This window comes from Aristolochia californica, unplaced genomic scaffold (assembly GCF_029961685.1).
Source record: "Aristolochia californica isolate CCGP_79_NKW_82.1479 unplaced genomic scaffold, dmAriCali1.0.hap1 SCAF_1, whole genome shotgun sequence".
In the NCBI taxonomy this organism is placed as follows: Eukaryota; Viridiplantae; Streptophyta; class Magnoliopsida; order Piperales; family Aristolochiaceae; genus Aristolochia; species Aristolochia californica.
This window is the reverse complement of record NW_027181770.1, coordinates 54,901,434-54,925,800: the sequence shown is the minus strand read 5'-3', so window position 1 is coordinate 54,925,800 and position 24,367 is coordinate 54,901,434. Positions and strand designations below refer to the sequence as shown.

Here is a 24,367-nt window from a genome sequence, read left to right as displayed (position 1 = left end):
TTTATGCCATTGTTAGATGTAACCATGTTCAAAGAAGGACCACAATACCCCTGGGTCCCAGGAGCACTTGAACCTCACGGCAAAGAATGGCAACTGGCACATCCTCCATTGAAAATGCCCAGAACCATAGAATGGGAAACTTATCCCTTTATCCCGGCCAGGGTTATCTATCAGTAATTAACTGAGAACCTTGTGGGCAGAATTGGTCATGTGAAGTAAGTTCAAACAGATATGCCCTTCTGTCACCTTCCTTTTGACACCATCTTCTTTGAATTCCATCTCTTCGATCCTTATTCCTAAAAGCTGTGATGAGTATTTAAAAATTCAGTTTTCTTTCTCTTGATTGTCTTCTTTGTTGCAGTCACAACCCGGACGCAGAGATCAGAAGCCATTTTGGTCTCTCCTTATATAGCCACTGGATCAGTTTCTAATTGTCTGCAACTCTGGTTTTCTCCTCCCATGGAGTCCGAACCAACGGCAGGAGTGACTGTTGCAGAAGAAGTACTTGACCCAGAAAGCAATTCTCTTGAGCAACCATTACTGAAGAGAAGTCCAACACTCTCTTCCAATCCTTTGGCCCTCGTCGGAGCTAAAGTTTCTCATATAGAGAGCTTAGACTATGAGTAAAGACCATCTTCAATCTCTTCAAGTTTTCGGTTTCTTGTTCCACTCTCTCGTCTTTTAGTTTCCCTCGATTTATATTGCAACTAGGATGAGAAAAATGGGTTTCTAAAGTTTTTCTTCTTTGATCGCAGAATCAATGAGAATGATCTTTTCAAGCATGACTGGAGAAGTAGATCGACCGTTCAAGTTCTGCAGTATATAGTTCTGAAATGGACTCTGGCATTCTTGGTTGGGCTTCTGACTGGTGTTATTGCTTCACTCATCAATCTGGCGATCGAGAACATTGCCGGGATGAAACTCCTTGTCGTCACGAAATTTGTCGAGAAAGAAAAGTGAGCCTTCTGTTTTCCATCCAACTTACCAGCCTGATTCCTTTTACACAAAACTCAATTTTTTTCCTATGAAATTTAACAAATATGTTTTTAAAGATTTGACCTTGTCTTTGCGAAGCTGAGAGGGATGAGATCTGAGCGAATTTTGTGGAGCAGGTATTTGACCGGGTTTGCCTACTTTGCCGGAGCAAACCTAGCTCTCACTGCGGTGGCTGCTGTTCTCTGTGTGGTATATGCGCCTACTGCAGCCGGGCCAGGCATTCCCGAGATCAAAGCTTACCTCAATGGAGTTGACACTCCCAACATGTTTGGAGCTTCTACATTGATCGTCAAGGTGAGTCCGTTATTTTACGGTCTTCAGTTGGTTTACCTAAAAAGAAAAACAAGCTTTTTTGTTTCCAAAAAGAGATCAAAGAGCAGTGGAACCGATACAGGGGAAATTATTTGCTAGTCTGTAATTAGTTTTTATCTGTTAGAACATGAACAGATCGATCAAATTATTAACGAAACCGAGATGCAGATTAATCAAAAACAAATAACTCCTTATCCGTTCTCTGCAGATAATAGGAAGCATAGCTGCGGTTTCCGCAGGACTCGATCTAGGAAAAGAGGGACCGCTGGTTCACATTGGTTCATGCATAGCTTCCTTGTTGGGCAACGGAGGGACGACCGAGTACCGTATAAAATGGAAATGGCTGCGCTACTTCAATAACGACAGAGATCGTAGGGACCTCATTACCTGCGGCTCTGCTTCTGGCGTCTGTGCAGCCTTCCGATCACCAGTAGGCGGAGTCCTATTTGCCCTTGAAGAGGTAGCAACATGGTGGAGGAGCGCACTTCTTTGGAGGACCTTCTTTGGCACCGCCGTTGTGGTGGTCGTGCTGAGGGCATTCATGGAGTTCTGCAATTCAGGGAATTGTGGTCTTTTCGGAAAAGGAGGGCTTATCTTGTTTGATGTGAGTGATGTTACAGTGAGGTACCACGCCATGGATCTTCTTCCAGTAGTTGTGATTGGAGTAATTGGAGGGGTTCTCGGAAGCCTCTACAACTACCTTCTCCATAAGGTCCTACGGCTCTACAATCTCATCAACGAGTAAGTTTTTCTAACTCTATTTGGCTCTCAGACTTCTTATGCATCTTCTCAATGGAGAAAAACCATTCAATGGCCTCCCAACTGGTGAGAGGAGGCTTTTGAATACTCGACATGTTATGTTAAAATCCCTCCCATCTGATAGTGGAGAAGTTTAGATTTTGTTACCAGCAAGCTTGGTTTATGTCCACCTTCTGAATTGTTGAAGTCGAGTAAAATGCAGAAAATACTAGTTCATTGATATCTTCGCTTACTGGCTGTGTTTTGTAGGAAAGGCAGAATCCATAAGCTCCTTCTGGCCTTGGCTGTTTCCCTCTTCACCTCTGTCTGTCTTTACTCTCTCCCATTCCTGGCTCGCTGCTACCCCTGTGATCCCTCGCTGCCTGCTGAGTCTTGCCCGACCACCGGCCGTACCGGCAACTTCAAGCAATTTAACTGCCCCCCTGGATACTACAATGACCTGGCTACTCTCCTCCACTCCACAAATGATGATGCAGTCAGAAACATTTTCTCCACCTCAACCCCCACGGAGTTTCACCCTTTATCTCTTCTCATCTTCTTTGCACTCTATTGCATTCTTGGCCTCGTCACCTTCGGTATTGCTGTCCCTTCTGGTCTCTTCCTGCCCATCATCCTCATGGGTTCTGCCTATGGCCGCCTACTTGGCCTTGCAATGAGTCATTATACTAATATAGATGAGGGCCTCTATGCAGTTCTTGGAGCTGCATCTTTAATGGCAGGATCCATGAGAATGACTGTTTCACTCTGTGTCATCTTCCTAGAGCTCACAAATAACCTCCTCCTCCTTCCCATCACCATGATTGTTTTACTCATATCAAAAACTGTGGGTGATATATTTAACCCAAGTATATATGAAATAATCCTGCACCTCAAGGGTCTACCATTTCTTGAGGCACATGCAGAACCATGGATGAGGAACCTCTCAGTGGGTGAGTTGGCAGCTGCCAAGCCATCAGTGGTCACCCTACATGGAGTAGAGAAAGTGGCACATCTCGTAGAAGTACTGCGTAACACAACTCACAATGGTTTCCCAGTGGTCGATGAAGGAGTAGTCCTACCAGCTGGCCTGCCCATGGGAGCAACAGAGCTTCATGGGTTGGTTTTGAGATCCCATATAATTGCTGTTCTGAGGAAGAAATGGTTCTTGCCTGAGAGGAGAAGAACAGAAGAGTGGGAAGTCAGGGAACAGTTCACTTCAGTTGACTTGGCTGAGAGAGGGAAAAAGATAGAGCAAGTGGAAGTCACAGAGGACGAAATGGAGATGTATGTGGATTTGCATCCCTTTACAAATACAACACCTTACACAGTTGTTGAAAGTATGTCAGTGGCAAAGGCAGTCGTGCTATTCAGGATGGTTGGCCTTCGTCATTTGCTAATTGTTCCAAAATATCAAGCAGCAGGGGTAAGTCTCTTCTACCTGTTACACACATAGATGCACTACACAACACATCATTTAAGATAATCCTTCATTCAATTCCTCTTTTAATAGTATAAAGGTTTTCACTTAGACTAGCAACTTCACCTTATATTCCCTGTTTCAGTATATACAGCAGCTTAAGGTTTTCACTTAGACTAGCAACTTCACCTTAATTTCCCAGTTTCAGTATATACAGCAGCTTAAGGTTCTCACTTAGACTAGCAACTTCACCTTAATTTCCCTGTTTCATTATATACAGCAGCTTACTTAGACACACATAAACTGGAGAAGGAAGAAAGAAACAAGCAAACACGAGAAACCACATAACTACATTAAAACGACAGCAGTGGACAGGTTTTGTATAAAATTCTACTAAACAGGTCCACTTTCATCATGTACTGGAACTACAGCAATATTAGGGAACATGTTATACTAAAATCAACCATCACAAGTGTTCATAGTAGCAGCATGTAGTACAAGGCCATCACCTGGCCGCCCAAATGCAGAAACAAATTAATTGTTAGCTTAATCAGCTATAAATAAACTGAAACATGCACACAAGTTTAGGGTTGCCAGAGACTACTAATAATAGCTTTCTGTGTCACAAAAAAAAGGCAAACAGGTTTTGAGTGCAAATTAGAATAAATCAGTACTTTCACTAACCAATTTTTTATATGTATACATTATTGCAGATGTCTCCAGTTACAGGCATATTGACCAGGCAAGATTTGAGAGGCCACAATATCTTGGCTGCGTTCCCTCACCTAGCGAAGAGCAAAAGAAGAGACAAAGGAAGATGAACCACTGATAACCACCACAGTCATCATTTCCCATTGAAATTGAGTTTATCTTGGATTTAGTATTTGTTTTGTTCTTGCCATCAAATTTGCATTCTTTCATCATCTTCAAAGAGAGCAATTAAGAAGTAGAGGAATAGGTTGCTTTCTGTATCTTCTGGTTTTTCTTACAAACATACAAGATCTGTACCTCCTCAAGCTTATCAAACTTCTTTACATTATCTGTTGGATACAGATTATAAAAGATAAGAGGACAATAATGTCACAAATCATGTGTTCTTGCTAGTAAGTGGTTAGACAAATAAAGAAGCCCAGAGGGATCAAGCTCCAGGAGCTAGACACCTGTCCTGGAAAGACATCAACATCCCAACATGACCAGATCTGAAGAATCACAGCTTACAAGCAAACTTCAGAAGTGCTTTTTCTTCAATAGCATTAAGAAGTGTGGTCCACTGGCTACAGTTTCTTCTTTTTTCCTGCTTTTTTCTTGCTATGGGCCAACCGAGGTCCAGACTTGAAGACAGCCAGAACTTCCATGCTGCATCAAGTGCTCCTTGTCAATTATTATTTTGAATGTAGATAACAATTTTATTGAAAGGGAGAGAACAGAAAATTACTCACCAATAAATGATGGACAAAACAAATAAGAAATAGCACAATGAACAACCCAATTATCAACTTCATGAATGAAAAAGCAAACAAAGCCATAGAAAGTGCATGGCCTCGCTATGAGAAACCCAAGCCAGCTCAGCTTGACAGTCACCTGGGATTAGCTGCACTTTGAAAAGAAGCTTGAAAGCAAAAAGAACCCAAATGGAACTCAAATCAAAAGATAACTGGTTTCAGTTAGACTATTCAACTCATCTTATTCAACAGCTGGCTTTAGTTGGGGTACAAAGCTCAGCATTTAACTCTTTATCAACAACTACAGGCCAAAACAGAGGTAACCTATCTCAAGCTCAGGAATCAGTATTCTCACAAGATCAAATTCATTACGTGCAGCTAAAAAAATAGTGTGACACAGACTGATATTTGTCAATATGCAATCAGAAGGGAATGATATAGATGAACAAGACAATATTACCTGTCAGTGCCAGGAAAAAAATTGAATGCATGAGCCTTTTCTAAATGCCATGCCTTATCGGACAACAAAGACCTGCAATCCTGTTCGAGTACATACCCTGGTGTATTACTCTAAAATCCCAAATAACAATCCAATGCCCGTAATATACTAAAGAATGTGAAAAAAAATAAAAATCCATAGAAAAGAATGGCAATCCTTTCCAAAGAAAACTTCAAAGGGGTAAGAAACAAATATACCTTCTTAAAGCTTTCCCACCCACAGCTTATATAGAGAAGAGATTTTGGCCATAACTGACTTTTCTGTGAAACAGTTTTGCTTTCAGGACAAACTGATGCTTCCCTTGCTCGTAAAACCCAAGGCCGCTTTTCTTCTTTTACTTTCAAGATGGACCTAAAGAAAAATAAAAGCCATTAGTAAGAAAACAATAACAAATCAAAATCTCGTACTCCTTAAAAATCTAAATTAACCTTGAGCATCCATTTGAAGCTTCATGCTTGGAAGATGGTAAGTTTTGCAAGCCAGCAATCATTGATGGATGCAGCCCTTTTCTAGGAGGATCAACTACAACTACATCTGATCCCTGGAGCCAATAAAGAGGTTCCTAACAGAGGAATTCCCATAATTTAAAATATATGAGTTCATAAATCCAAAACCTTTAGCAAGAGTTAATTCACTTTTTTGTTGGAAAGATTCTTTTCAATAGTGGATATATGTAATTAGTTGGAAAGATTTAACACCAACAATTGAGGCATCCGCATGATGCCAGCTGATGCAGCTGTTCACAGTCCCAGGCAAGCGGCCAAGAGATTTCTCAAAAGACAGCCTTGACTCTTTGTTAATCTCAACACATTTCACAGACCTGCAGAATAGATTACGCAATGGTTCAGCTCCTACATCTTTTAACAGTTGAACAAAACAATAGAAAGAAGAAAGTCTTTTAACAGCATTAAAATAAGATCACTTTCAATCTGGTCCATCAGAAAAGAGTTCTTCTTTCATTTAAAAAAAAAAAGAAAAGTGTTCTTCAATGGAAGGCCCTGGCTGACATTTTAGGATTCATTTGAATTCTATTATATGGTTACACCTTTCCAAATTATCAAAAACCGCTGTCTGCAATGCTCAACAGTTTGGTGGAAACATGTTACTTTGATCCCACAAAACAGAAAATGAGGGGAGACAGAAGAAAAAATTTTAAAGAGATAAAAGTTGTCAAGATTAATGAAGTAAAGGTAATTTAATCTTTAGCATCTGTTTCATTTATATTTATAGAAATTTGCAAGAGAAAAGTTAGAATTTAGAGACCCCTCAACCCTATTAATAACTTAAATATATTCAAAATTATAATCATATCCCCAACCCATAAACCCTAGTAATCTACTTTATACAGGAAAATATTTTCCTAGAAAATAAGGAAACCTAATTAAACTCAAAATAACAACTTCTAGCACTGCTTGAAGCTAGGTTCAGCTTGTTATTAAAATTTCACACAATTTCTGATTTTTTTTTAAGAAGAAGTGATAATTTTATTAAGCAAAGAGAACAAACAAAAAAACTAGGGAGGCACACCCTTCACAACAAGGGATTGGAGGGAGGCTCCCTACTTAGCCAAGGCATCAACCACAAAATTAGCAGATTTGAGACCAAATACAAGTAATAAGGGGGATAATGTCCACAAAAGAATAGAAAACATCCCAATGTCAACATGGTGGGGTAGAGGGGGAGGAGAACCATCCAATAATCACCGCAGAATCTCCCTCGATGCGGAGAGGGCCGGAGAGACGATCCAAGAAAATGATGGGGCCACTAAGGAAGGCCTGGAGACGAGTCAGAGATGCCCATGAGACCGGAGTAGGATATGAGCTAGTTACCACATGAGTCCCGAAACACGCCACCAAAGCCTGCCATGCTAGGATTGCCAAGGGAGCTACCGTCAAAATTCAGCTAGATGAAGCCCGATTGAGGACGTTGCCACTCATGCAAAATGGGAGATCTAGCCAAGGAGCCCACTTGAGCAAGGGCATGCCAGTTGTCTTTGAGAGGATAGCCCAAGAGAGAGGAGAACTCTTTCCTAGAGTGGAGCCACGTAGAGATGGAACCAATGATAGATGAGGCAACCCTATCTTGAGAGAGAAATTTGGCGTTGAATCGCCCATTGTTATGCTCCTTCTAGAGGCCCCAAGGGATAAAAGCAACGCAAGCAAAGACGAGCACCTTGCCCAACTTGGGTAGGGAGATTCCAAGGAGTATGCGACAGACCAAGAGAAGATCCCGAGGCAAGCATAATTGAAAGCCAATCCGACTGAGAGTGCTCATCCAAATCGACCATGAGAATGGGCAAGAGATGAGAAGATGTTTGATAGTCTCATCCTTAAGGCCACAAATGGGGCAGGAAGTGCAAGCGCTATGGTTACCACGGCAATAAAGATTGTCAGTAGTAAGGATCTTGTTAAGACCGGCACTCCGCAGGAAAATTTTGACCTTCGAAGGAGCACATAATTGCCAAATAAGGGCCACCTCATGATCAAACAATGACGAGGACCATCCCATAATGAAGGAGTAGGCGGAAGAGACTAAAAAGTACCACAAGCTTCTGGCCACCAAATCATCGAATTAGCCATGGTATCCCTGGGCCTAGAGGAATAGAGTCTCCAGCAAGTGCGAGGCCAGCAAAGCGTCCAAGTCATCAGCCCACGCCGGAGGCGAAGATTTCAGGATCCAAATCTCCAAGCGTCATCAACAGAGAGGCAGCACAGGGAAGAGGCTCGCCAAAAACTATTGAAGGAGGCCCTCAAAGGTCCGGACCCGACCCACTAATCCTCCTAAAAACAAATTGTGCGACCATTGCCAACATGGAAACGAAGAACCGAGCTGAAATGGTGGAGGAGAAGTAATATAGCTCTCCAAATTGGAGAGAGCAAAGCACTCCTTCCTACCGAAGTCCACCAATGATTCTGCCAGTTCAATTTGTGGGACACCATCACCTTCCAAAGATTACTACCAGCAGTGTTGAATTTCCAAATCTACTTAAGGAGAAGAGCCGTATTCATATCTTTGGTGAGCCGTATACTCAACACTCCCCTAGATTTGGGGATGCACTCCATCCCACAAGATGATACTTAAAATCCGAAGAAGTGCCAAGCCAAAGGAACCTTTTCATATCTTTGGTGAGTTGTATACTCAACACTCCCCTAGATTTGATGATGCACACATCCTTCCATCCCACAAGATGCTACTTAAAATCCGAAGAAGTGCCAAGCCAAAGGAACCTTTTGATCAATATCATTTACACATAGATTTGAGGCTGAGCATAGGATGAAGGAGAGGAAATACTTGGGAATACCAGCCAAGCAAGCTTTAAGAAGGACAATTCTTCCAGCTTTCGAGAGGAACCGACCTTTCCAAGTGTCCAAACAAGATTCCAGCCGCACAATAACTGGGGTCCATAGATACATACTGATGCGAGAGGTAAAGAGGGGGAGGCCGAGATATGTGGTCGGGATCGAGGATAATGAGCATCCCAACATATCCACCATTGACTGAAGATACTCCGGGCTGATATTGAACCCCAAAAAAGTAGTTTTTTGCCAATTGACCTGTTGTCTTGAAACAATCTCAAATAACCCAAGCAAGGCCTTGATCTTCACGACATACTCAAGTGACCAACACCAAAAATGAGCGTGTCATCCGCGTATTGAAGAAGAGGCACATCAAATTCTGCCATGCAACAGATCGGATCCAACCACCTAGCATCCTAAGCCTTGTAAATCATAGAAGAAAGGAGCTAAGCAACAATATTGAATAATAGAGGAGAGAGCGGATCCCCTTGTCTTATTCCCCAGGACCCCTTGAAGAAACTGCATTAAGCAAGAGAGAGTAGGAGGCCGAAGAAATGCAGCTCCTAATCCAGAATCACCATCGATCACTGAACCCCATCCGACCTAGTAAGTCATCCGAAAGATCCCCATTCTCCAGGTCAAAGACCTTCTCAAGATCAAGCTTCAAAGCAAAGCGAGGGGCACTGGAGTGAGAGAAGTGATCAAATAATTCAAGAGCCGCCATAGCAGAGTCTAGAAAATTCCGGTCCCTGAGGAAAGCCCCTTGGCCATTCTGTATCACTAAGGGCAGGAAGGTCTTCAAACAACACGCCAATAATCTAGCAAAGATCTTGTAAGAGCTAGAGATGAGACTAATAGGCCTGAAATCCCCTGACTACTCCACAATGGCCTTCTTAGAGACCAAGGTAATAAATGAAGCACTCATACTCTGAAATGTGATACCAATGCTATGGAAGCCCCAAACCATGGCAGAAATATCTTGCTTTATAGGAGTCCAAGCTCGCCGATAAAAGTAATCGTAGAATCTATCAGAGCCAGGTGCACGATCATAGGCCATGGCAAGAACAACAGCCTCGATCTCCCTGTCAGAAAAAGGAAGCTCCAAGAAGGAGGCAGTCGTGGTAGAGATTTTGGCAAAGTAGAGGTGCTGAAGTCTCGGCCTATAGGGGCACTCCTCAATATATAGATCTGCATAGAACTTCATCAAAGCATTAGTAATGGAGAATCTATCCGAAGTTACCTCATTGTCAATGCACAACAAGTTAACCCGGTTAGTCCTTCACCTCTTCGAAGTGATGGCGTGAAAAAATTAGTGTTCGCGTCACCATTTGTTAGCCAACGAAACCGAGCATGTTGTTTCCATCGCACTTTCTCTAAGTAGAGAATAGCATGAAGGCAGGATTGGAGATCAATTCAAGAGGAAAATTCAGTAGAAAAAGATATATTTGCTCCTCGGTCAGGTCCAAGATCTCAATTCGGGAAAGGAGGGAGTTTCTCTCAGCATGGAGAGAGGAGCTCAGATTAGAAGCCCAAGTCTTCAATTTTGCTTTGAATAGTTTCAACATATGGGGGAGGAACCAATCAGATCTTCCTTCAATAACAATACTCGCCCACCAGTTAGCGAGAAGACTATCAAAATCAGCATCCATCAACCAAGAGTTCTCAAAACGAAATGGCAAAAGACCCCATCGCCCGAAGAAGTAGGTCAGAAGGATCAGCCAATGGTCAGAGCCTATCTGATTTAAAACCCTGCCCAATGCATTGTCATAAAGCTGAATCCAATCTGAACTCGCAAAAAATCGGTCGAGCTTAGAGAGAATGGGTTGCTTTTGTCTATTTGATCAATTTTTCCCGACAACGGATCTCCTCAAGCTCACTGCTACAAATGAAATCCGCAAAACCCCACATGGAGGAAGAGATCCGAGTGGCAGCAGAGACTTCTCATTACAGAATGTAATAGCTCCCAGCTTGAGGGGGAGTGTTGGAAGATATGAATAAGTTGGAGTGTTATTGATGTAATTAGTTTATGATTTTTGTTTGTTCTTCACTCTTACTAGGGTGAAGGGCATACTTGTAATATCGGTACTTTTTAGCATCTATAAATAAAGCTTAAGGGGGAGGATTAGAATGATTCCACAACCCTAATTCTCTAGCCTCTTTTTCCTTCTCAAAATTTGTCACTCTTCTTCTTCTCACCCCTTAATCCTCTTCTACTTTGATTATACATCATGGATTCTTAAGTTTGTCCCTCACGAACAACCAAGGAACAGACCAAAATTGAAGAAGATCATGTAGCTCATCCTGGCGATAGCGGATAGGCCCATAAACACTTGACAGGCCCCAAATACAACTCAAATCCTCAAGCCAATGGAGAACTGGCCAACTCGGAAATTACAAAGATCCATCCTACTGGAGTTCCAAAGGACGATCAGGCCTCCTGAGTAACCTACTGCATCAATTGCATGCCAATCTAACGAGGAGCAAGACCATAGTTCAGTCATATTCTGACACATGGTTTCTTGAAGAATAGCAATGGTGAGCTTGCAAGGAGAGAGAAAACAGCTAATGACAGCATGTTTCTTAGTCGAGGCAACTCCTCGAACGTTCCAAGAAATAACAATCAACTGATCATCATAATGGTATCTCTCCGATTGGAGGGCAGCAACAAATTGTTCCGAACATGCAGCTTAGGGAGGGGGGGTGATTGGCGTTAAGGGCACTGGAATCACCAAGAAGAGGGGGCTAAGTAGGCATGCGGCGACACCGTTAGTATGTGCCCAAAGCGGGGGAGGATGATCTTTCAGGGCGATTTGTACTGGGGATACTGAAAATAGGCTAGGGTAGACTCCGAATTAGAATTGTCTTAAGTAGGGTGAGTATGACCAAGAGAGGAGGCGGGGGAAATGAGTTCAAGGGAGATGTTTATAATGTTGTTGGGTGGCGGTTGAGAGTCGGGTAAAGGCACCAAGTACGGAGACTACAGTCCGGGCTGGGGAGTTAAAAGACATGTTGGGTGGAAAATTAAAGTCCGTAGCTTGGGGGGCCGTAACTTGGGGGGGGGGGGTGGAGCAATGATTGAAGCGTCTGGTAGAAGGATAAGTGGAAAGGAGAGAGGCATAGTCGTGTCAAGGTGAGATAAATAATTCAAAAAAGAGGTGGGTGCAAAGGCCAGAGGGGGGGCAGGTGGCTGATTGCCGGTTTGAGTCACGTGACTCGGTCTTTGTAATGGCTCGACTAGAGTGAGTCGCTGAAGAGGGGTGTTGCAGTGAAGGTTGCCAGTCATCACGTTGGTGTTCAAAGCAGTCGACAATGGAGAAATCAACGAAAATAGCCTTGGTCCAAAAGCAATCATCCCCAACCAGAATCTTGAAAAAATAACATTCAGTCCAATGCTGATTCAGAATAACGAAGAGCCTCGCAACATCCAGGCAAGACTAAGAGGCAGAGGTCGGGCCCAACGAGAGAAATTGACCAAAGACAGCAGCTACTCAGCGAAGGATGTCATCACACTAGAGCTCAATCGGGAGCCCCCAAATTGAGACCCACTGTCCAAACTGAGAGGTAGGCACCGAAGGGGCCCAATGTGTGAAACTAGCGAGAAGAGCTTGGCAGTAGGAGAGGGTGTTCAAGGCAATGAACTTGTCATCAGTGGATCAAAAGGAGATCAACCAGACCAAGCGGCCAATGGACGATGCTTGCGGGTGATGATTCAATCGAAGGCATGCGCAGAACCAAGCAGCGAGGCTTGTGGAGGTCTAGTGGGTGTTGACCATGGTGGCAAGAGCAGCAATTGCGCGAAGTTGTCTTCCTTGCGATAGAGAATCGAGGGGAAGATGCACTTCTAGTGGGGAAAGCAAAGGGGGAGGGAATAGGTTTTGAAAACGGATGACCAGTGAAGGAGCTGTGTTTAAAACAGTATTAAAGGTCGATAAATGTGGAAAGGAAGACTGTCGGAGACAGGGTGGAAGCTAGACATTCAAAGGTTGAGCTTTTGGAGAAGTAGTTTCCGTCAGGTGATGATCTCTGAGAGCTGCCCGAACAGCCGACCAACCGAAGGGTCCGACAAGCTCGGGGATGTAGACGTGTGCCATAACCAGATCGCCACAATTCTGGACAATTTTACACTCCCACCGATCTGTAACAGAATACAGTGAAGTGGCAGGTGAGCTTTCCGACATGAAGATCACTGGATCGAGTGTTGCGCAATCCCTTATATGTGATAGCATTGAACTGCCGGAGGAAGTCATCGCAGGCCGTCATCGGAAAAGATATGAAAGCTCGCTTCCCATCAGTGCGAATGGTGATACGTATGGAAGATCCCATACGCACCATAATTCGTCCAATAATTAGAATCGAGCTATCGAAACTGAATGTAGTCTCAGAAGAGTCCATCCTCGCTCTTCGAAAAGTCCTCCTGGTTCGAACCTTCGTCCAGCCGTTGTCGTCTTCCTCATTCATCTGATTGGCTCCTCCATTCTCATCATTGAGCTGTTCTACGCCGAAAGACACCTCCTTTCCTTCCTCATGATCGCACACGATGACTCCGGAGTGAGGGGTTCTTGCACTAGATTCTCCCTTCTCGAATCGACGAAAAATTATGCCATCCCGAGCAGGCCAAAGAGGTTCCAGCGAGAGTTCCACCGCGGTCGTCATCACACTCCCTGTCAGTGTCTAATCTAAATAGTTGCTAACTTCAGAGTTCCTTAGTTTAAAAATAAATACCAGCACTTCAAATCGGAAATTACTACTTAAAAAAAGACTTTCTAATTGAAGCATTGAACCAAAATTGCAAGTTGCTATTTTGAATGACGCTTCAAAAAAACAACAACTTTTTATCTTCTAAAGCTTCTAACTTGAACAAGCATCAAATAGGAAATTGCAACTTGGAGAAACTTTCTTCTAAAATAGGATTTTCTATTCTTGGAAATTAAGCTCAAAAGAAAATTCAGGCCTCTTAAATTGAGCCTAATTCTTCCTTCTTCTTTCATAAACATGAGTTACACTAGATTACTCTCATGCCCTCAAGTATTTTTTTCAGATAGCTCTTCTTCTTGGTGGTGTACTACATTAAATCCAAAGAAAGAAAAACAAAATTATTATTTTTCAAATAGTACCCAGTCCTCACCTGCACTTTCTAGTGGCAGCTAATGATAATCCAATAATTCCAGATCCAGCATAAATATCTGCAACAGATGCTCCATATGGAACATATTTTTGAAGCTTTTTGAGCAAAGAATCAAAGGCCTGCATAAAAAGGGATGCTTGAGAGCTACATCGATTAGGAGATATAAACCAGCACAAGGAATTTAAAGTTAACAGTTGTAGTTATATTTCACCTTTCTTTTTTAACATGACTTGGATCTATATGACACAGATTTTATCAACTGTCTGCAAATGCTAATTCATCGTCTGAGCAACCACATAGATGATTTGGAGGTCAACAATAAGTCAGTTAACAGATGGGTTTAAAGAGTGAGAGCTAAAAAGCAAGAAACATTTGGAGTTTTTCTCTGCAATCTCAAGCACAAAATCCCTTTTTGTCTCTGGCAGCCTTTAGCATGAGTTGCAATTGTTTTCCTTGGTTCTCTACTTGAAAATTGAGTGTGGCATGTTAGCACTTAAAATATTCTATATGAACGTTTTATATTTTGGGAATTTTGTGGACTTCGCTGGACCCAGCACTTTTGGTTACAGTGGCATCAGTACTGAATGAAAAGTGAAACCATTTTTTTTTTCCAAATATTGAACCCCTTACCCTACTGAAACATGAACCTGAGACCTGACAATAGAAACCCCTATGTGGCCATTGAGCCAAAGGCCTAACCCACAAGTTATACCACGTTCTTGAAAAGTGACTTGACTTCTCTACAGCGAATCAGGATTAAAAAGCGACACTAATTTCTATTAGGTACTCAATTTCATGAAAAGGAGATGTGATGCAGCTCAGAAGCTAGAGTTGGATTCTGAATGAACTCAGTAAACAAAAATAAAAAAACAGAGAAGAAAATAAAACCTGTTAATTTCAATCTCAAAACCAAGTATAGCAGACACCTCCTATTATGTCTAAATTGGATCATTTCGCAGTGATAGAAGAATGGCTAGATCTCTTTCCAAGCTCTAATACTCGAAGCCTACCTAAGGCGGTCTCAGATCATTGTCCCACTTTGTTATATTATGGTTCCCTAGAGTGAGGCCCCTCCCCTTTCCATTTTAAAAGAGTGTGATTTGAACATGAGATTTTTTGGGGGTTAGTAGAGAGATGGTAAAGGGAAATCATTGTTGTGAGATCTCTATCATTTAGGTTCTTTACTAAATTGAAACTAACATTGTTGATGATGTCCAGTAACAAACTTGGTTGTCAAGTTGCCTCTCTCCCCAATCACTATTTAGGCTCCCCACTGTTTCTGGCAGCATTACGAAAGAACTCTGGAAGCCAGTAGTGGAGAAGGTTCAACGGCAACTAACCATACAGAAGGTAAGTTTCTCACCCTAGCAGGTAACACCACCCTTGTTAAAACAACTCTGACAGGAAGTCCAAGTTATTATCTTTCTTTTATGCATTTTCCTACCACTTTTGCTGATAGAATGGAAGGGATTATGCGTTGTTTCCTTTGGAGAGGAGCTTCTGATCAGTTTCACTATCATTCAGTGAACTGATCAGAGTGTGTCTTCCAAAGGACAGGATGGTTTAGGGATAAAGTCTTTTCACCTTATGAATCAAGGGCTTTTATCAAAATGGCTATGGCAGTATGTAAGGATAAAGCATCCCTTTGGAGAAAACAACTCCCATATTTTTGGCTAGTTCCATCATTTGGTCCCATGTTTCGGGATCGAATCTGTGCTTTTCTGATTGGAGCACCTCCACATATCACCGAGAGCGCTCACCAGGAAGATGTATCCCCCCTGTTTCTAGATCTCAAATGTACAAATGATGATTGTACCATTGATAGGTGGCAATGGGGGGAGGGGTGATAGATTTTGTTGCCTCTGTGATGGTTGAATTTGGGCTGTGGAGCTGGACTCAGAGTCAGAGTGGTTGCTTGTGATCTGGCGAGGCGGTGAAGAAGGGGGGGTGGGGATGTGTTTATGATGGGGAGGAGGATGTTTGGAGTGGTTTGGTTAGGGTGGTCTGAATTTATAGGGGGCAGATTAATGTGGGGTGGGGGTGGGTGTTATGAGGCAAGGGGCTTCGAAAAGAGACATGTTCATAGCTGATTCCCATTTTTTTTGGTTGGATATAATTGGATAATTGATATAGGTGGTTGAGATGTTGACTGGGAGGGGAGTGTTCTTTTTTTTTGGTGGGAGGATGGGGGTAGGATAGGAAGAAGGCAAGTTTGTGCAGGCCCGGGCAGGATAAAGCTGACAGGAAGGCTGTTTCTCTGTGAAGATGGCAGGCAAAGTGTCAGCGATGTCTAAGATGCAGGGGCAAGTGGGAGGCTGTTTCAGCGGGGAGGAATTAGAATTTGGGCGGTAGGACAGGTCGTGGGAGACCATTGTCGGCAGGTTCTGTTGAGGGGAGCGCAGTCATTGGAGGCAGGGTCTTCCCCGTCACCACAATTGCTGCAATCTTCGCATGCATCATCTTTGAATATGAAATAAAGTTGTTGCTCATAAATACTAGAGGTTTCGTTGACAATTTGGCTAGGATGGGTGTCTCTCTTACACACCCAATTGAAAAGCTTCCATACCAGATTGACAATGTTTCGAATAAGTGTGGAGTGCAGTTAGGCACCTCCAATTATTTCTGATGGACGATCCCAAGAAGAGGGAGAAGGTTTTTTGAGAGTGAAGTCAAGTAACAATATTGCTTGAGATGGTTTCAATCCCTCTTAATGCAATCTTCAACTTTTCAAAGAAAAAAGAAAGTTTGCCAGCAGTAGACTTGCTAAATTAAATTTTTTATACGAATAATCTACTAATATAAAACTTGCTAAATATAGACTTTCCCTTATATGACTTTCCTTGAAAACAATTGTTAGCCTAAAACAAAAACTTTCCCACTGTATTGAATTTCTAAGTTTTTTGTTTTTTAAGTTTTTTTTAAATGATTTATATGAAGAAAAAAACTCAAAAGAACAATTTACAAAGGAGGGAAGCCTTCCCAAACAATAAGACATTACTGAGAAGTTCCAAATTTTGCTAATTTATCAGCCAAAGAGTTGGCTGATCTAGGAATGAGATTCCAATTACAATGAGTAGAAGATACAATGTCAGCAATACTACTAGTGATGAACCAGTGGCGCCAAGGGGGGAAGTTGTCTTTGGAACACCAACTAATAACCGTCTTTGAGTCGCCTTCAATGATTAACTTGCCATGGAGATGATCCCTGAAGATTTGGAGGCCAAACAGCAAAGCACTAACTTCAACAATATTAGAATCGGCAATGCCCACCGGACTAGCATAAGAAAGAATAGGATCTCCATTGTGACCTTTGAACACACCACCTGCTCCAGCCAGCCCAAGACATCCAATAGCACTACCATCAAAATTCAGCTTAATGCAATCGCAAGGGTGAGGATCCCAAATGGCCATACTCGAAGTTCTGCTGAGACCAGACATATGGGCGATCAAATTCCAATTTTCCCGAAGGGAAACTTCCGATAGAGTGGCAAAAATTTTCCTTGTATACAGCCAACTCAAGATGAGGCCAACAACATGAGAAGCCGTGTTGTCCGAGGTGCTAGCTTTGGAGTTGAATCTCCGATTGTTCTACTCGAGCCAAATGCACCATGGAACATGCGCAAAACAAGCCGAAAGTATTAACTTGGCCCAGCAGAGGAAAGAAAATCCCTTGAACCATCTCAAAGGTGCCAAAGAGGTCCTGATGTAGCCCCTCTTGGAGCCCATTTTCTGAAAAATCTTCATCCAAACTTGCCACGAAAATCCAGTGTAAGAGGACATGCTGGACTGTTTCTTCACACTCACCACAAAGGGGACAAGAAAGATCGGGGGCAATGAAGCCTCTTCTATGAAGGTTGTCCAAAGTAGGAATTTGTTCTCAGATGGCCGACCACACAAAAAAATTGATTTTGCTTGGCGTAGAGAGTTTCCAAGCCAAATTCGCCTTGTGCTCATGAATATTGTAGTCTTGCTTTTTGATATGAGTGTAAGCAGAAGTAACAGTCAATCGGCCATTATTGTTGGGCTTCCAAATCAGCTTATCACATGAATGCTCCCGGATAATAGTACTGCTGACTCTGGTAAGGAGAGAGCAAAAAGCCAACAATTCTTTATCATTTAATCCCCGACAGAACGGGAGACTACATGACTGATCACTCCATGAATCAGCCACAGAGCAAGAGAGGTCGCTAGCCACCCTATGCAGCCTCGGGAAGTCCTCTGAGAGGGATCGGGAGCCACACCATTCATCCGACCGGAAGAGCAGGGTCCTTCCATTGCCCGTGCGAAACGAGGTAGCATCTCTGAATATTGGAAGGAGCTTGAAAATTGATTTCCATATTGGGGATAGGAGGCGAGTGGTGCCACCCTCTCTCCACCAGGCACCCGAAAACTGAAGGTAGAATTTCACTATATTCCTCCATAAATTCTTATGCTTGTTGTTGAAATTCCAAATCCATTTGAGCATAAGAGCTTTGTTCATTTCTCTTGTAGGCCGAATGCCCAATCCACCCCTATTATGAGGCATGCAAATATCCTTCCAACTAACCAAATGGTATCTGAAGGTGTGTTCTGAACCTCTCCATAGAAATTGCCGACGTATGAAATCAATTATGCAGCAAACAGAGGCCAGACAGTGCATGAATGATAACAGATAATTTGGCAGCCCAGCCAGACAAGACTTGAGGAGAGAGAGACGCCCTGCTGTTCATTAGAGTTTACCCCTCCAAGTGGCTAGCCTCTTTTCAAATTTCTCAACGAGGGGGGACCATAGTGACGCCGAAGGCCGAGAATCAAAAAGTGGGAGCCCAAGATATGTAGCTGCCAACTTTTCAAAATTTACAATGGTATGTAGTGTTTTTAGAATGCTACAATTGAAAGGTAAGTCCAGCCTAGTGATTAAGCTCCCTCCCTCCCTCTCCATCCATCCATCTCCCTCCCCTTCTGTCTAGCTACTTAGAATTTACCTAGCACAAACAACAAAGGGGGGGTTAGTCAACATGAATCAAGAGATGAAGTTCACCCGCATTACTTAGGTCATTCAATGAAGCCATTAGTGGTGCACCAACGCCAACTTCATCTGAATGACATAGGTTATCGGGATGAAGCCTCTCAAGGCTTAAAGAGTGGAATCAGGAATCCGCCCATTTTCTCGAATCATCCACTTGAAGCCATCGAGACGTGTCTCTTCCTCCCGAATTTTTTTTCTCTCTCTCGGCCTCCCTCTCGCTTCTCCCTCTCTCTCGGCCTCCCCCTCTTCTCCCTCTTCTCCCTCTCGGCCTGTGACGAGAAACGCCATCCCTTCGTCCGACGAGTGACAACGGACGAGGGACGAGAAACGGAGGCCAGCGACAAGCGATCGGACCTCTGCGGTGAAAGGGCAGCGCTGGCTGGCACGGGGTGAGCCAGCGATGACGGCGGGCCGACATATGACGTCCGACGGGGATCGATGGTGGGTGCCATCGAACCCCCTATGCGCGTGGCTGCGCACAGAAAACAGATTATATTTATTGAATACAATTCTATTTTTTGAATATATTGATAAAATAATATATTTATAATATATTTATTAATTCATTATATTCATTTTATTACTGTATTAAATTAATGATTTAAGAGTGATCAATTATTTTTGTTGAATTATTCCTTTTTTATGTTAAAATATATCTTATGTTATTAATAAATTTATTTATTTATTTATTATATTCGCTTCTGTTCTTTTTTCTTTTTTCTTTTTTATTTTTTTATAATTAATCATGTGCACAGTTAATTGGCTCACGTAATTATTGTATTAATGCACAATAAACTGCAATGATTAAATAATATAATATCTAATTTAATTAATTAGTATATTAATATATTTTAATTATACATTAAATTACTTATTAGTGTAGTAATCATGTTTGTTTTACCTAATTTGGTGTTTAGGTATTATGTTTTATTTAAGTATATTATTACAAGTTACTCAGTCTCTTGTTTTTTATATTTTTCTCATTTTGGGGCACTAACACTGGAAACTATTTTCCAATGCACATGAACTCGTCCACACTAACACCAAATTTGAAGTTGAAGTTGATGTAGATGATTCAAATGAATTTGAAGTTGAATTGAAGATGAAGTTCATGTGAAAGTTTGTTGACTAACGCCCCCAAAAATAAATACAGAAAGAACGGTAGGTAGGATGCACCTTAGTATTGGCTTGACCAAAAGTAGATGGAGCCAAACAAATATCAACACCTCCAACACGTTCCCAGAGATCTCTTTCCCCCAAAAGATGTCTCCAACGATTCCCAAAAATGACCTGGCAAAAACAATAACTGTTAAGTTGGGTCCAAGGCCCTATTCCAAAATGACTAGTCAACTTAGGAAACCTCTTTACCAACTAATAAACTCAAGATCTTTGTACTCACTAATCTATGTGGGACTATTCCTTAACACTCCCCCTCACGTGTAGACCCTCTTTTGTGGCTCTACAAGTGGATAATTTAGAAGTAGGCAGTTTAGGTGTAGGCCCTCTTTTTGTGGCTCTACAAGTGGTTAGTTTAGGTGTAGGCCCTCTTTTTGTGGCTCTACAAGTAGATAGTTTAGGTGCAAGCCCACAAATGAGTACCCACTCTGATACCATGTTAAATTGGGTCCAAGGCCCTATCCCAAAATGACTAGTCATTTTGGGATAGGGCCTTGGACCCAATTTAACATGGACCAAAATACACCTAAACTTGTATTTTAACAATAACCATTTAAAGCTTCCAATCAAGTCATTTTGGGATAGGGCCTTGGACCCAATTTAACATGGACCAAAATACACCTAAACTTGTATTTTAACAATAACCATTTAAAGCTTCCAATCAAGGAAGCCATGTAAAAGGGAGGTTTAACATATTCTTACATTGTTTCTTGATGTCTGAAAGTTGACCCAGATTGAATGTATTAGATGATTGTTGTTGTTAGACCCACCATTCCTCCACAAGAACTGAGAAAAGAACAATATCAGTGTGATGTTCTAGTTAGACACTAAAGAAAAACATTTTACAATCTAACTAGGAAAAGAGCCAAACTTACATTTGACAAAGCATTCAACTTAACCGAACAAGGTGAATGCTCATTATTTGAATTCCAAACCAAAGTGACCTGAACTTTACCTAGAAACAAGTAGGGCAAGTTTTCATCCAAATTTAAGCAAAAATGAATCATCAACTATTTTCTATCAACACTTACAAACTTCTTTTACCAATAAAATTAGTAAACACTAAGACCATCTGCACTGAATCTTAAGATTAATAAATATACTTGTTGAAATATGTATCAAGGAGCATTACAGCCATTTTATTATATATGTGTTACACCTCTTACAGAGGTGTTTAGAGGTAAATGGCATTTTAGTCCATCCATGCAATGATGCTTATGTGAATTAATAAAAAGGAGTTAGGAATGGATGCTTCTCACTCATGCAGCTTTCTCTCTTCTTCTCTATTTCTCCTCTCTTTTCTTCTCAACAATCTTTGATTTTACAATACTGATATCTTGATAGCTTGATGTACCTTTATGTAAAAATAAGAGGAATAGGTGGAATAGAGAAGAAAGAGAAAAGAAAAAAGATAATTTCGAAGTGTTACAGTGAGTGGCACGCTTCACAAGGTCAAAATTTGACCTCTCTTTACGAAATAGGTCACTTATGTGAAATGTATGGATAATACCAGATATGCTGCTCTAGACCTAACTACTTGTATCTCCTAGAATATAGAGCATATTTACCTGAAAAGTGAACCTAAGATCCACCATAACTTGACAAGTACTCTCATAGTCCTAGAGGGAAAATAAACGTATATAAAATAACCAAAATACCCTTAACACCAACAATTTTAACACTCCCACTCAAGATGGAGTATATATATATAGAAGCAACATCTTGTTACAAAAATCCCATGATCTCTTTTTTCCAAAGCTTTAACAAATTGTTATGGTCCTGGGTAATGTACTTATGTCTTCTGCACCTAACAGGCCGGTCTTTTAGGTAGTATTGGCTAGGTGCATAACATTTGGTATCAGAGCTAGCTCCCTCATCGTGCGTTCGAATCCCGGAGGGGGCGACTGCGAAGGGAGCGACCTATGCGGAGGGGGCAACCTTGGCGGAGTGGGCCATCGCAAGTGGGCTGCCGTGGACATCGGCCCGCGAAGGAGGGGTGTGATGTTATGGTCCTGGGTAATGTACCTATGTCTTCCGCTCCTAACAGGCTGGTCTTTTGGGTAGTATTGGTTAGGTGCATAACACAAATACATCACCAAGTTGATTTACAGATTTGACATAGGAAATAACCATAGCTTTCCATGCAACACAACATTTATAATAAAGTGGCAATCAACTTCAATATATTTAGTCCTTTCATGAAATACAAGATTACTCACAATAAAGATAGAAGTTAGATTCTCATAGTACACGTTGTCCTTGCCTCCTTAGTAAAGAAGCTCAACACTTGTAACACAAATTTTACCCACAAGAGTTGGCTAACTATATGTGTCATTGCTTTAAACTCAACCTCTGCACTTAAACAGGTAACAACAGTCTGTTTCTTACTTTTCAACTTACTAAATTACCTCCAACAAACACATACCTAAGTAGACTTTCTATCCAATTTGGACTCGACGTATCTAGCATCAGAATATCCTACAATTTACACATCTATGTGGCTCATATAACAATTTTGTCCCTGGCGCACCCTTCAAGTATCACAATATTCTCAATGCAGCTTCTAGGTAAATCTTTCAGGAGTGTTCCATAAATTGGCCGATCATACTCACTGCAAAAGGCTATATCAAGAGTGATTATTGTGGCCTAATGAGTTTGCCAACCAATCTCCTATATATTGTCTTATCTTTGAGCTCTTCAATGTCCTTATTATGAAGATTATGACCAACATCCATAGTAGTCTCTACAGGTTTAGCTCCCAACAACCCAACTCATGTAGCACATCAATCACATACATCCTTTGAGTCAGAACAACACCTGCCTTACTTCTTGCGACTTCAACACAAAGAAGGAATGATTGTTGTGACTCCTTTGAAGTCCCAAGACAAACCAAGCTCAAAGACTCTACATGAGGCCAAAGATAGCTTTATGCAATCAACATACTTTTCCAGTCTCCCCTTGAACAACATACCCTGGATATTGCTTCCATATACACCTCCTTAGTCAGATCTTCATACAAAACAATAATTTTCAAACTAGTTGGTATAATGGTCAGCCTAATTAACTAAAATAGATATCAAAATCAAAATAGATGATAAGCGAGTAACAATACAAAATGTTTTGAAGGCATCCACCACATAAGTCTGCTTGTAACCTTACCACAAGTCGAGCCTTATACCTCTCAATGGAATCATCGGCCTTATACTTATCATGTACACCAACAACATCCCACTATTGTTGCATCCAGTGTCGGCTCACACAACGTCCACATCCCTCTGTAAGTCAAGGTTTCCATTTCAACACCCATAGCCTTTTTCCAATGAGGGGACACTAACGCTTCTTGCACTGGAGCATGAATACAACAAAAGGACAAGGACAACGCAAAAAGTTTTAAAAGAATATGATAGGTTGTCAAAGGATACAAATTTGAAAATAGGATATTTGGTACCTTTTTGGATACAAGCACAAATACCCATGCAAAGAGAAACCCAGAAAATTCAAATCAATTTCAGAGTAATAGATGAGGAAGGAGCTTGCACGGGAGAAAGTGGGGCCTCAACTACATGAAAGGTTCCATATGTAAATCACACAGCAATTTAGATGGCAAAATCTTCCTTCCAGTGGCACTTGAAGCAGGACATCCATCTCAGCGGAAACTTTAATAGTTGTTTCCAGAGTTACCCACCTCCTTGTCGTTTCAGGGTGATTCATGCCAACTTCGAAAGCACCATAGAATGTCTTTTGCCTCTCGTCCACAATCTTGTCGTAGTTTATTTGAGATATTCACTGTTGTGTTAAGCCCGGTTCCTATAGTCGTCATCGTTTAAGCTTCTAAAAGATACAATGAGTAGGAAAGAAAGTTACAGAACATTGTAAAGCTTTTTTTTTAAATGATGTTGATTTTTATTAAGACAAAGCTCAAAAGAGCAATTTACAAAGGAGGAAAGCCTTCCCAAACAATGAGAGATTACTGGGAAGTTCTGAATTTTGCCAATTTATCAGCCAAAGAGTTGGCTGATCTAGGAATGAGATTTCAATTACAATGAGTAGAAGATACAATGTCAGCAATACTATCAGTGATGGGCCAGTGGCACCAAGGGCAGGTGCTATCTTTGGAACACCAACTAATAATAGTCTTCGAGTCACCTTCAATGATTAACTTGCCATAAAGACGATCCCTGAAAATTTGGAAGCCGAACAGCAAAGCACTAACTTCAGCAGTATTAGAATTGGCAATGCCCACCGGACCAGCATAAGAAAGAATAGGGTCTCCATTGTGACATCTGAACACACCACCTACTCCAACCGGCCCAGGACAGCCAATAGCACATTGTAAAGCTTTTGTAAGTTGACTTACA

General features: G+C 41.7%; 2 protein-coding genes across 3 annotated transcripts in view; one reads left to right on the top strand and one right to left on the bottom strand.

The window, feature by feature from the left end:
* Positions 1 to 285: 285 nt before the first annotated feature.
* Positions 286 to 4,290, top strand: LOC137951473 (chloride channel protein CLC-b). The gene is made up of 6 exons (XM_068798151.1): positions 286 to 623; positions 756 to 956; positions 1,113 to 1,290; positions 1,517 to 2,049; positions 2,317 to 3,469; positions 4,177 to 4,290. The coding sequence occupies exons 1-6, from the start codon at positions 460 to 462 to the stop codon at positions 4,282 to 4,284; spliced, it is 2,337 nt and encodes a 778-aa protein (XP_068654252.1). The 5' UTR covers positions 286 to 459; the 3' UTR covers positions 4,285 to 4,290.
* A 440-nt stretch (positions 4,291 to 4,730) lies between these two features.
* Positions 4,731 to 24,367, bottom strand: part of LOC137951483 (uncharacterized) — a 60,576-nt gene continuing 40,939 nt past the window's right edge. For both annotated transcript variants that reach the window (XM_068798162.1, XM_068798171.1), the window contains 9 exons: positions 20,885 to 20,964; positions 20,712 to 20,795; positions 20,010 to 20,123; positions 13,826 to 13,944; positions 6,107 to 6,224; positions 5,833 to 5,966; positions 5,602 to 5,755; positions 5,366 to 5,445; positions 4,731 to 4,819 (listed from right to left, as the gene is read on the bottom strand). In XM_068798162.1, coding sequence (XP_068654263.1) covers positions 4,738 to 4,819; positions 5,366 to 5,445; positions 5,602 to 5,755; positions 5,833 to 5,966; positions 6,107 to 6,224; positions 13,826 to 13,944; positions 20,010 to 20,123; positions 20,712 to 20,795; positions 20,885 to 20,964 — 965 coding nt within the window. In that variant the 3' untranslated portion in view covers positions 4,731 to 4,737. The remainder of the gene's footprint in view (positions 4,820 to 5,365; positions 5,446 to 5,601; positions 5,756 to 5,832; positions 5,967 to 6,106; positions 6,225 to 13,825; positions 13,945 to 20,009; positions 20,124 to 20,711; positions 20,796 to 20,884; positions 20,965 to 24,367) is intronic.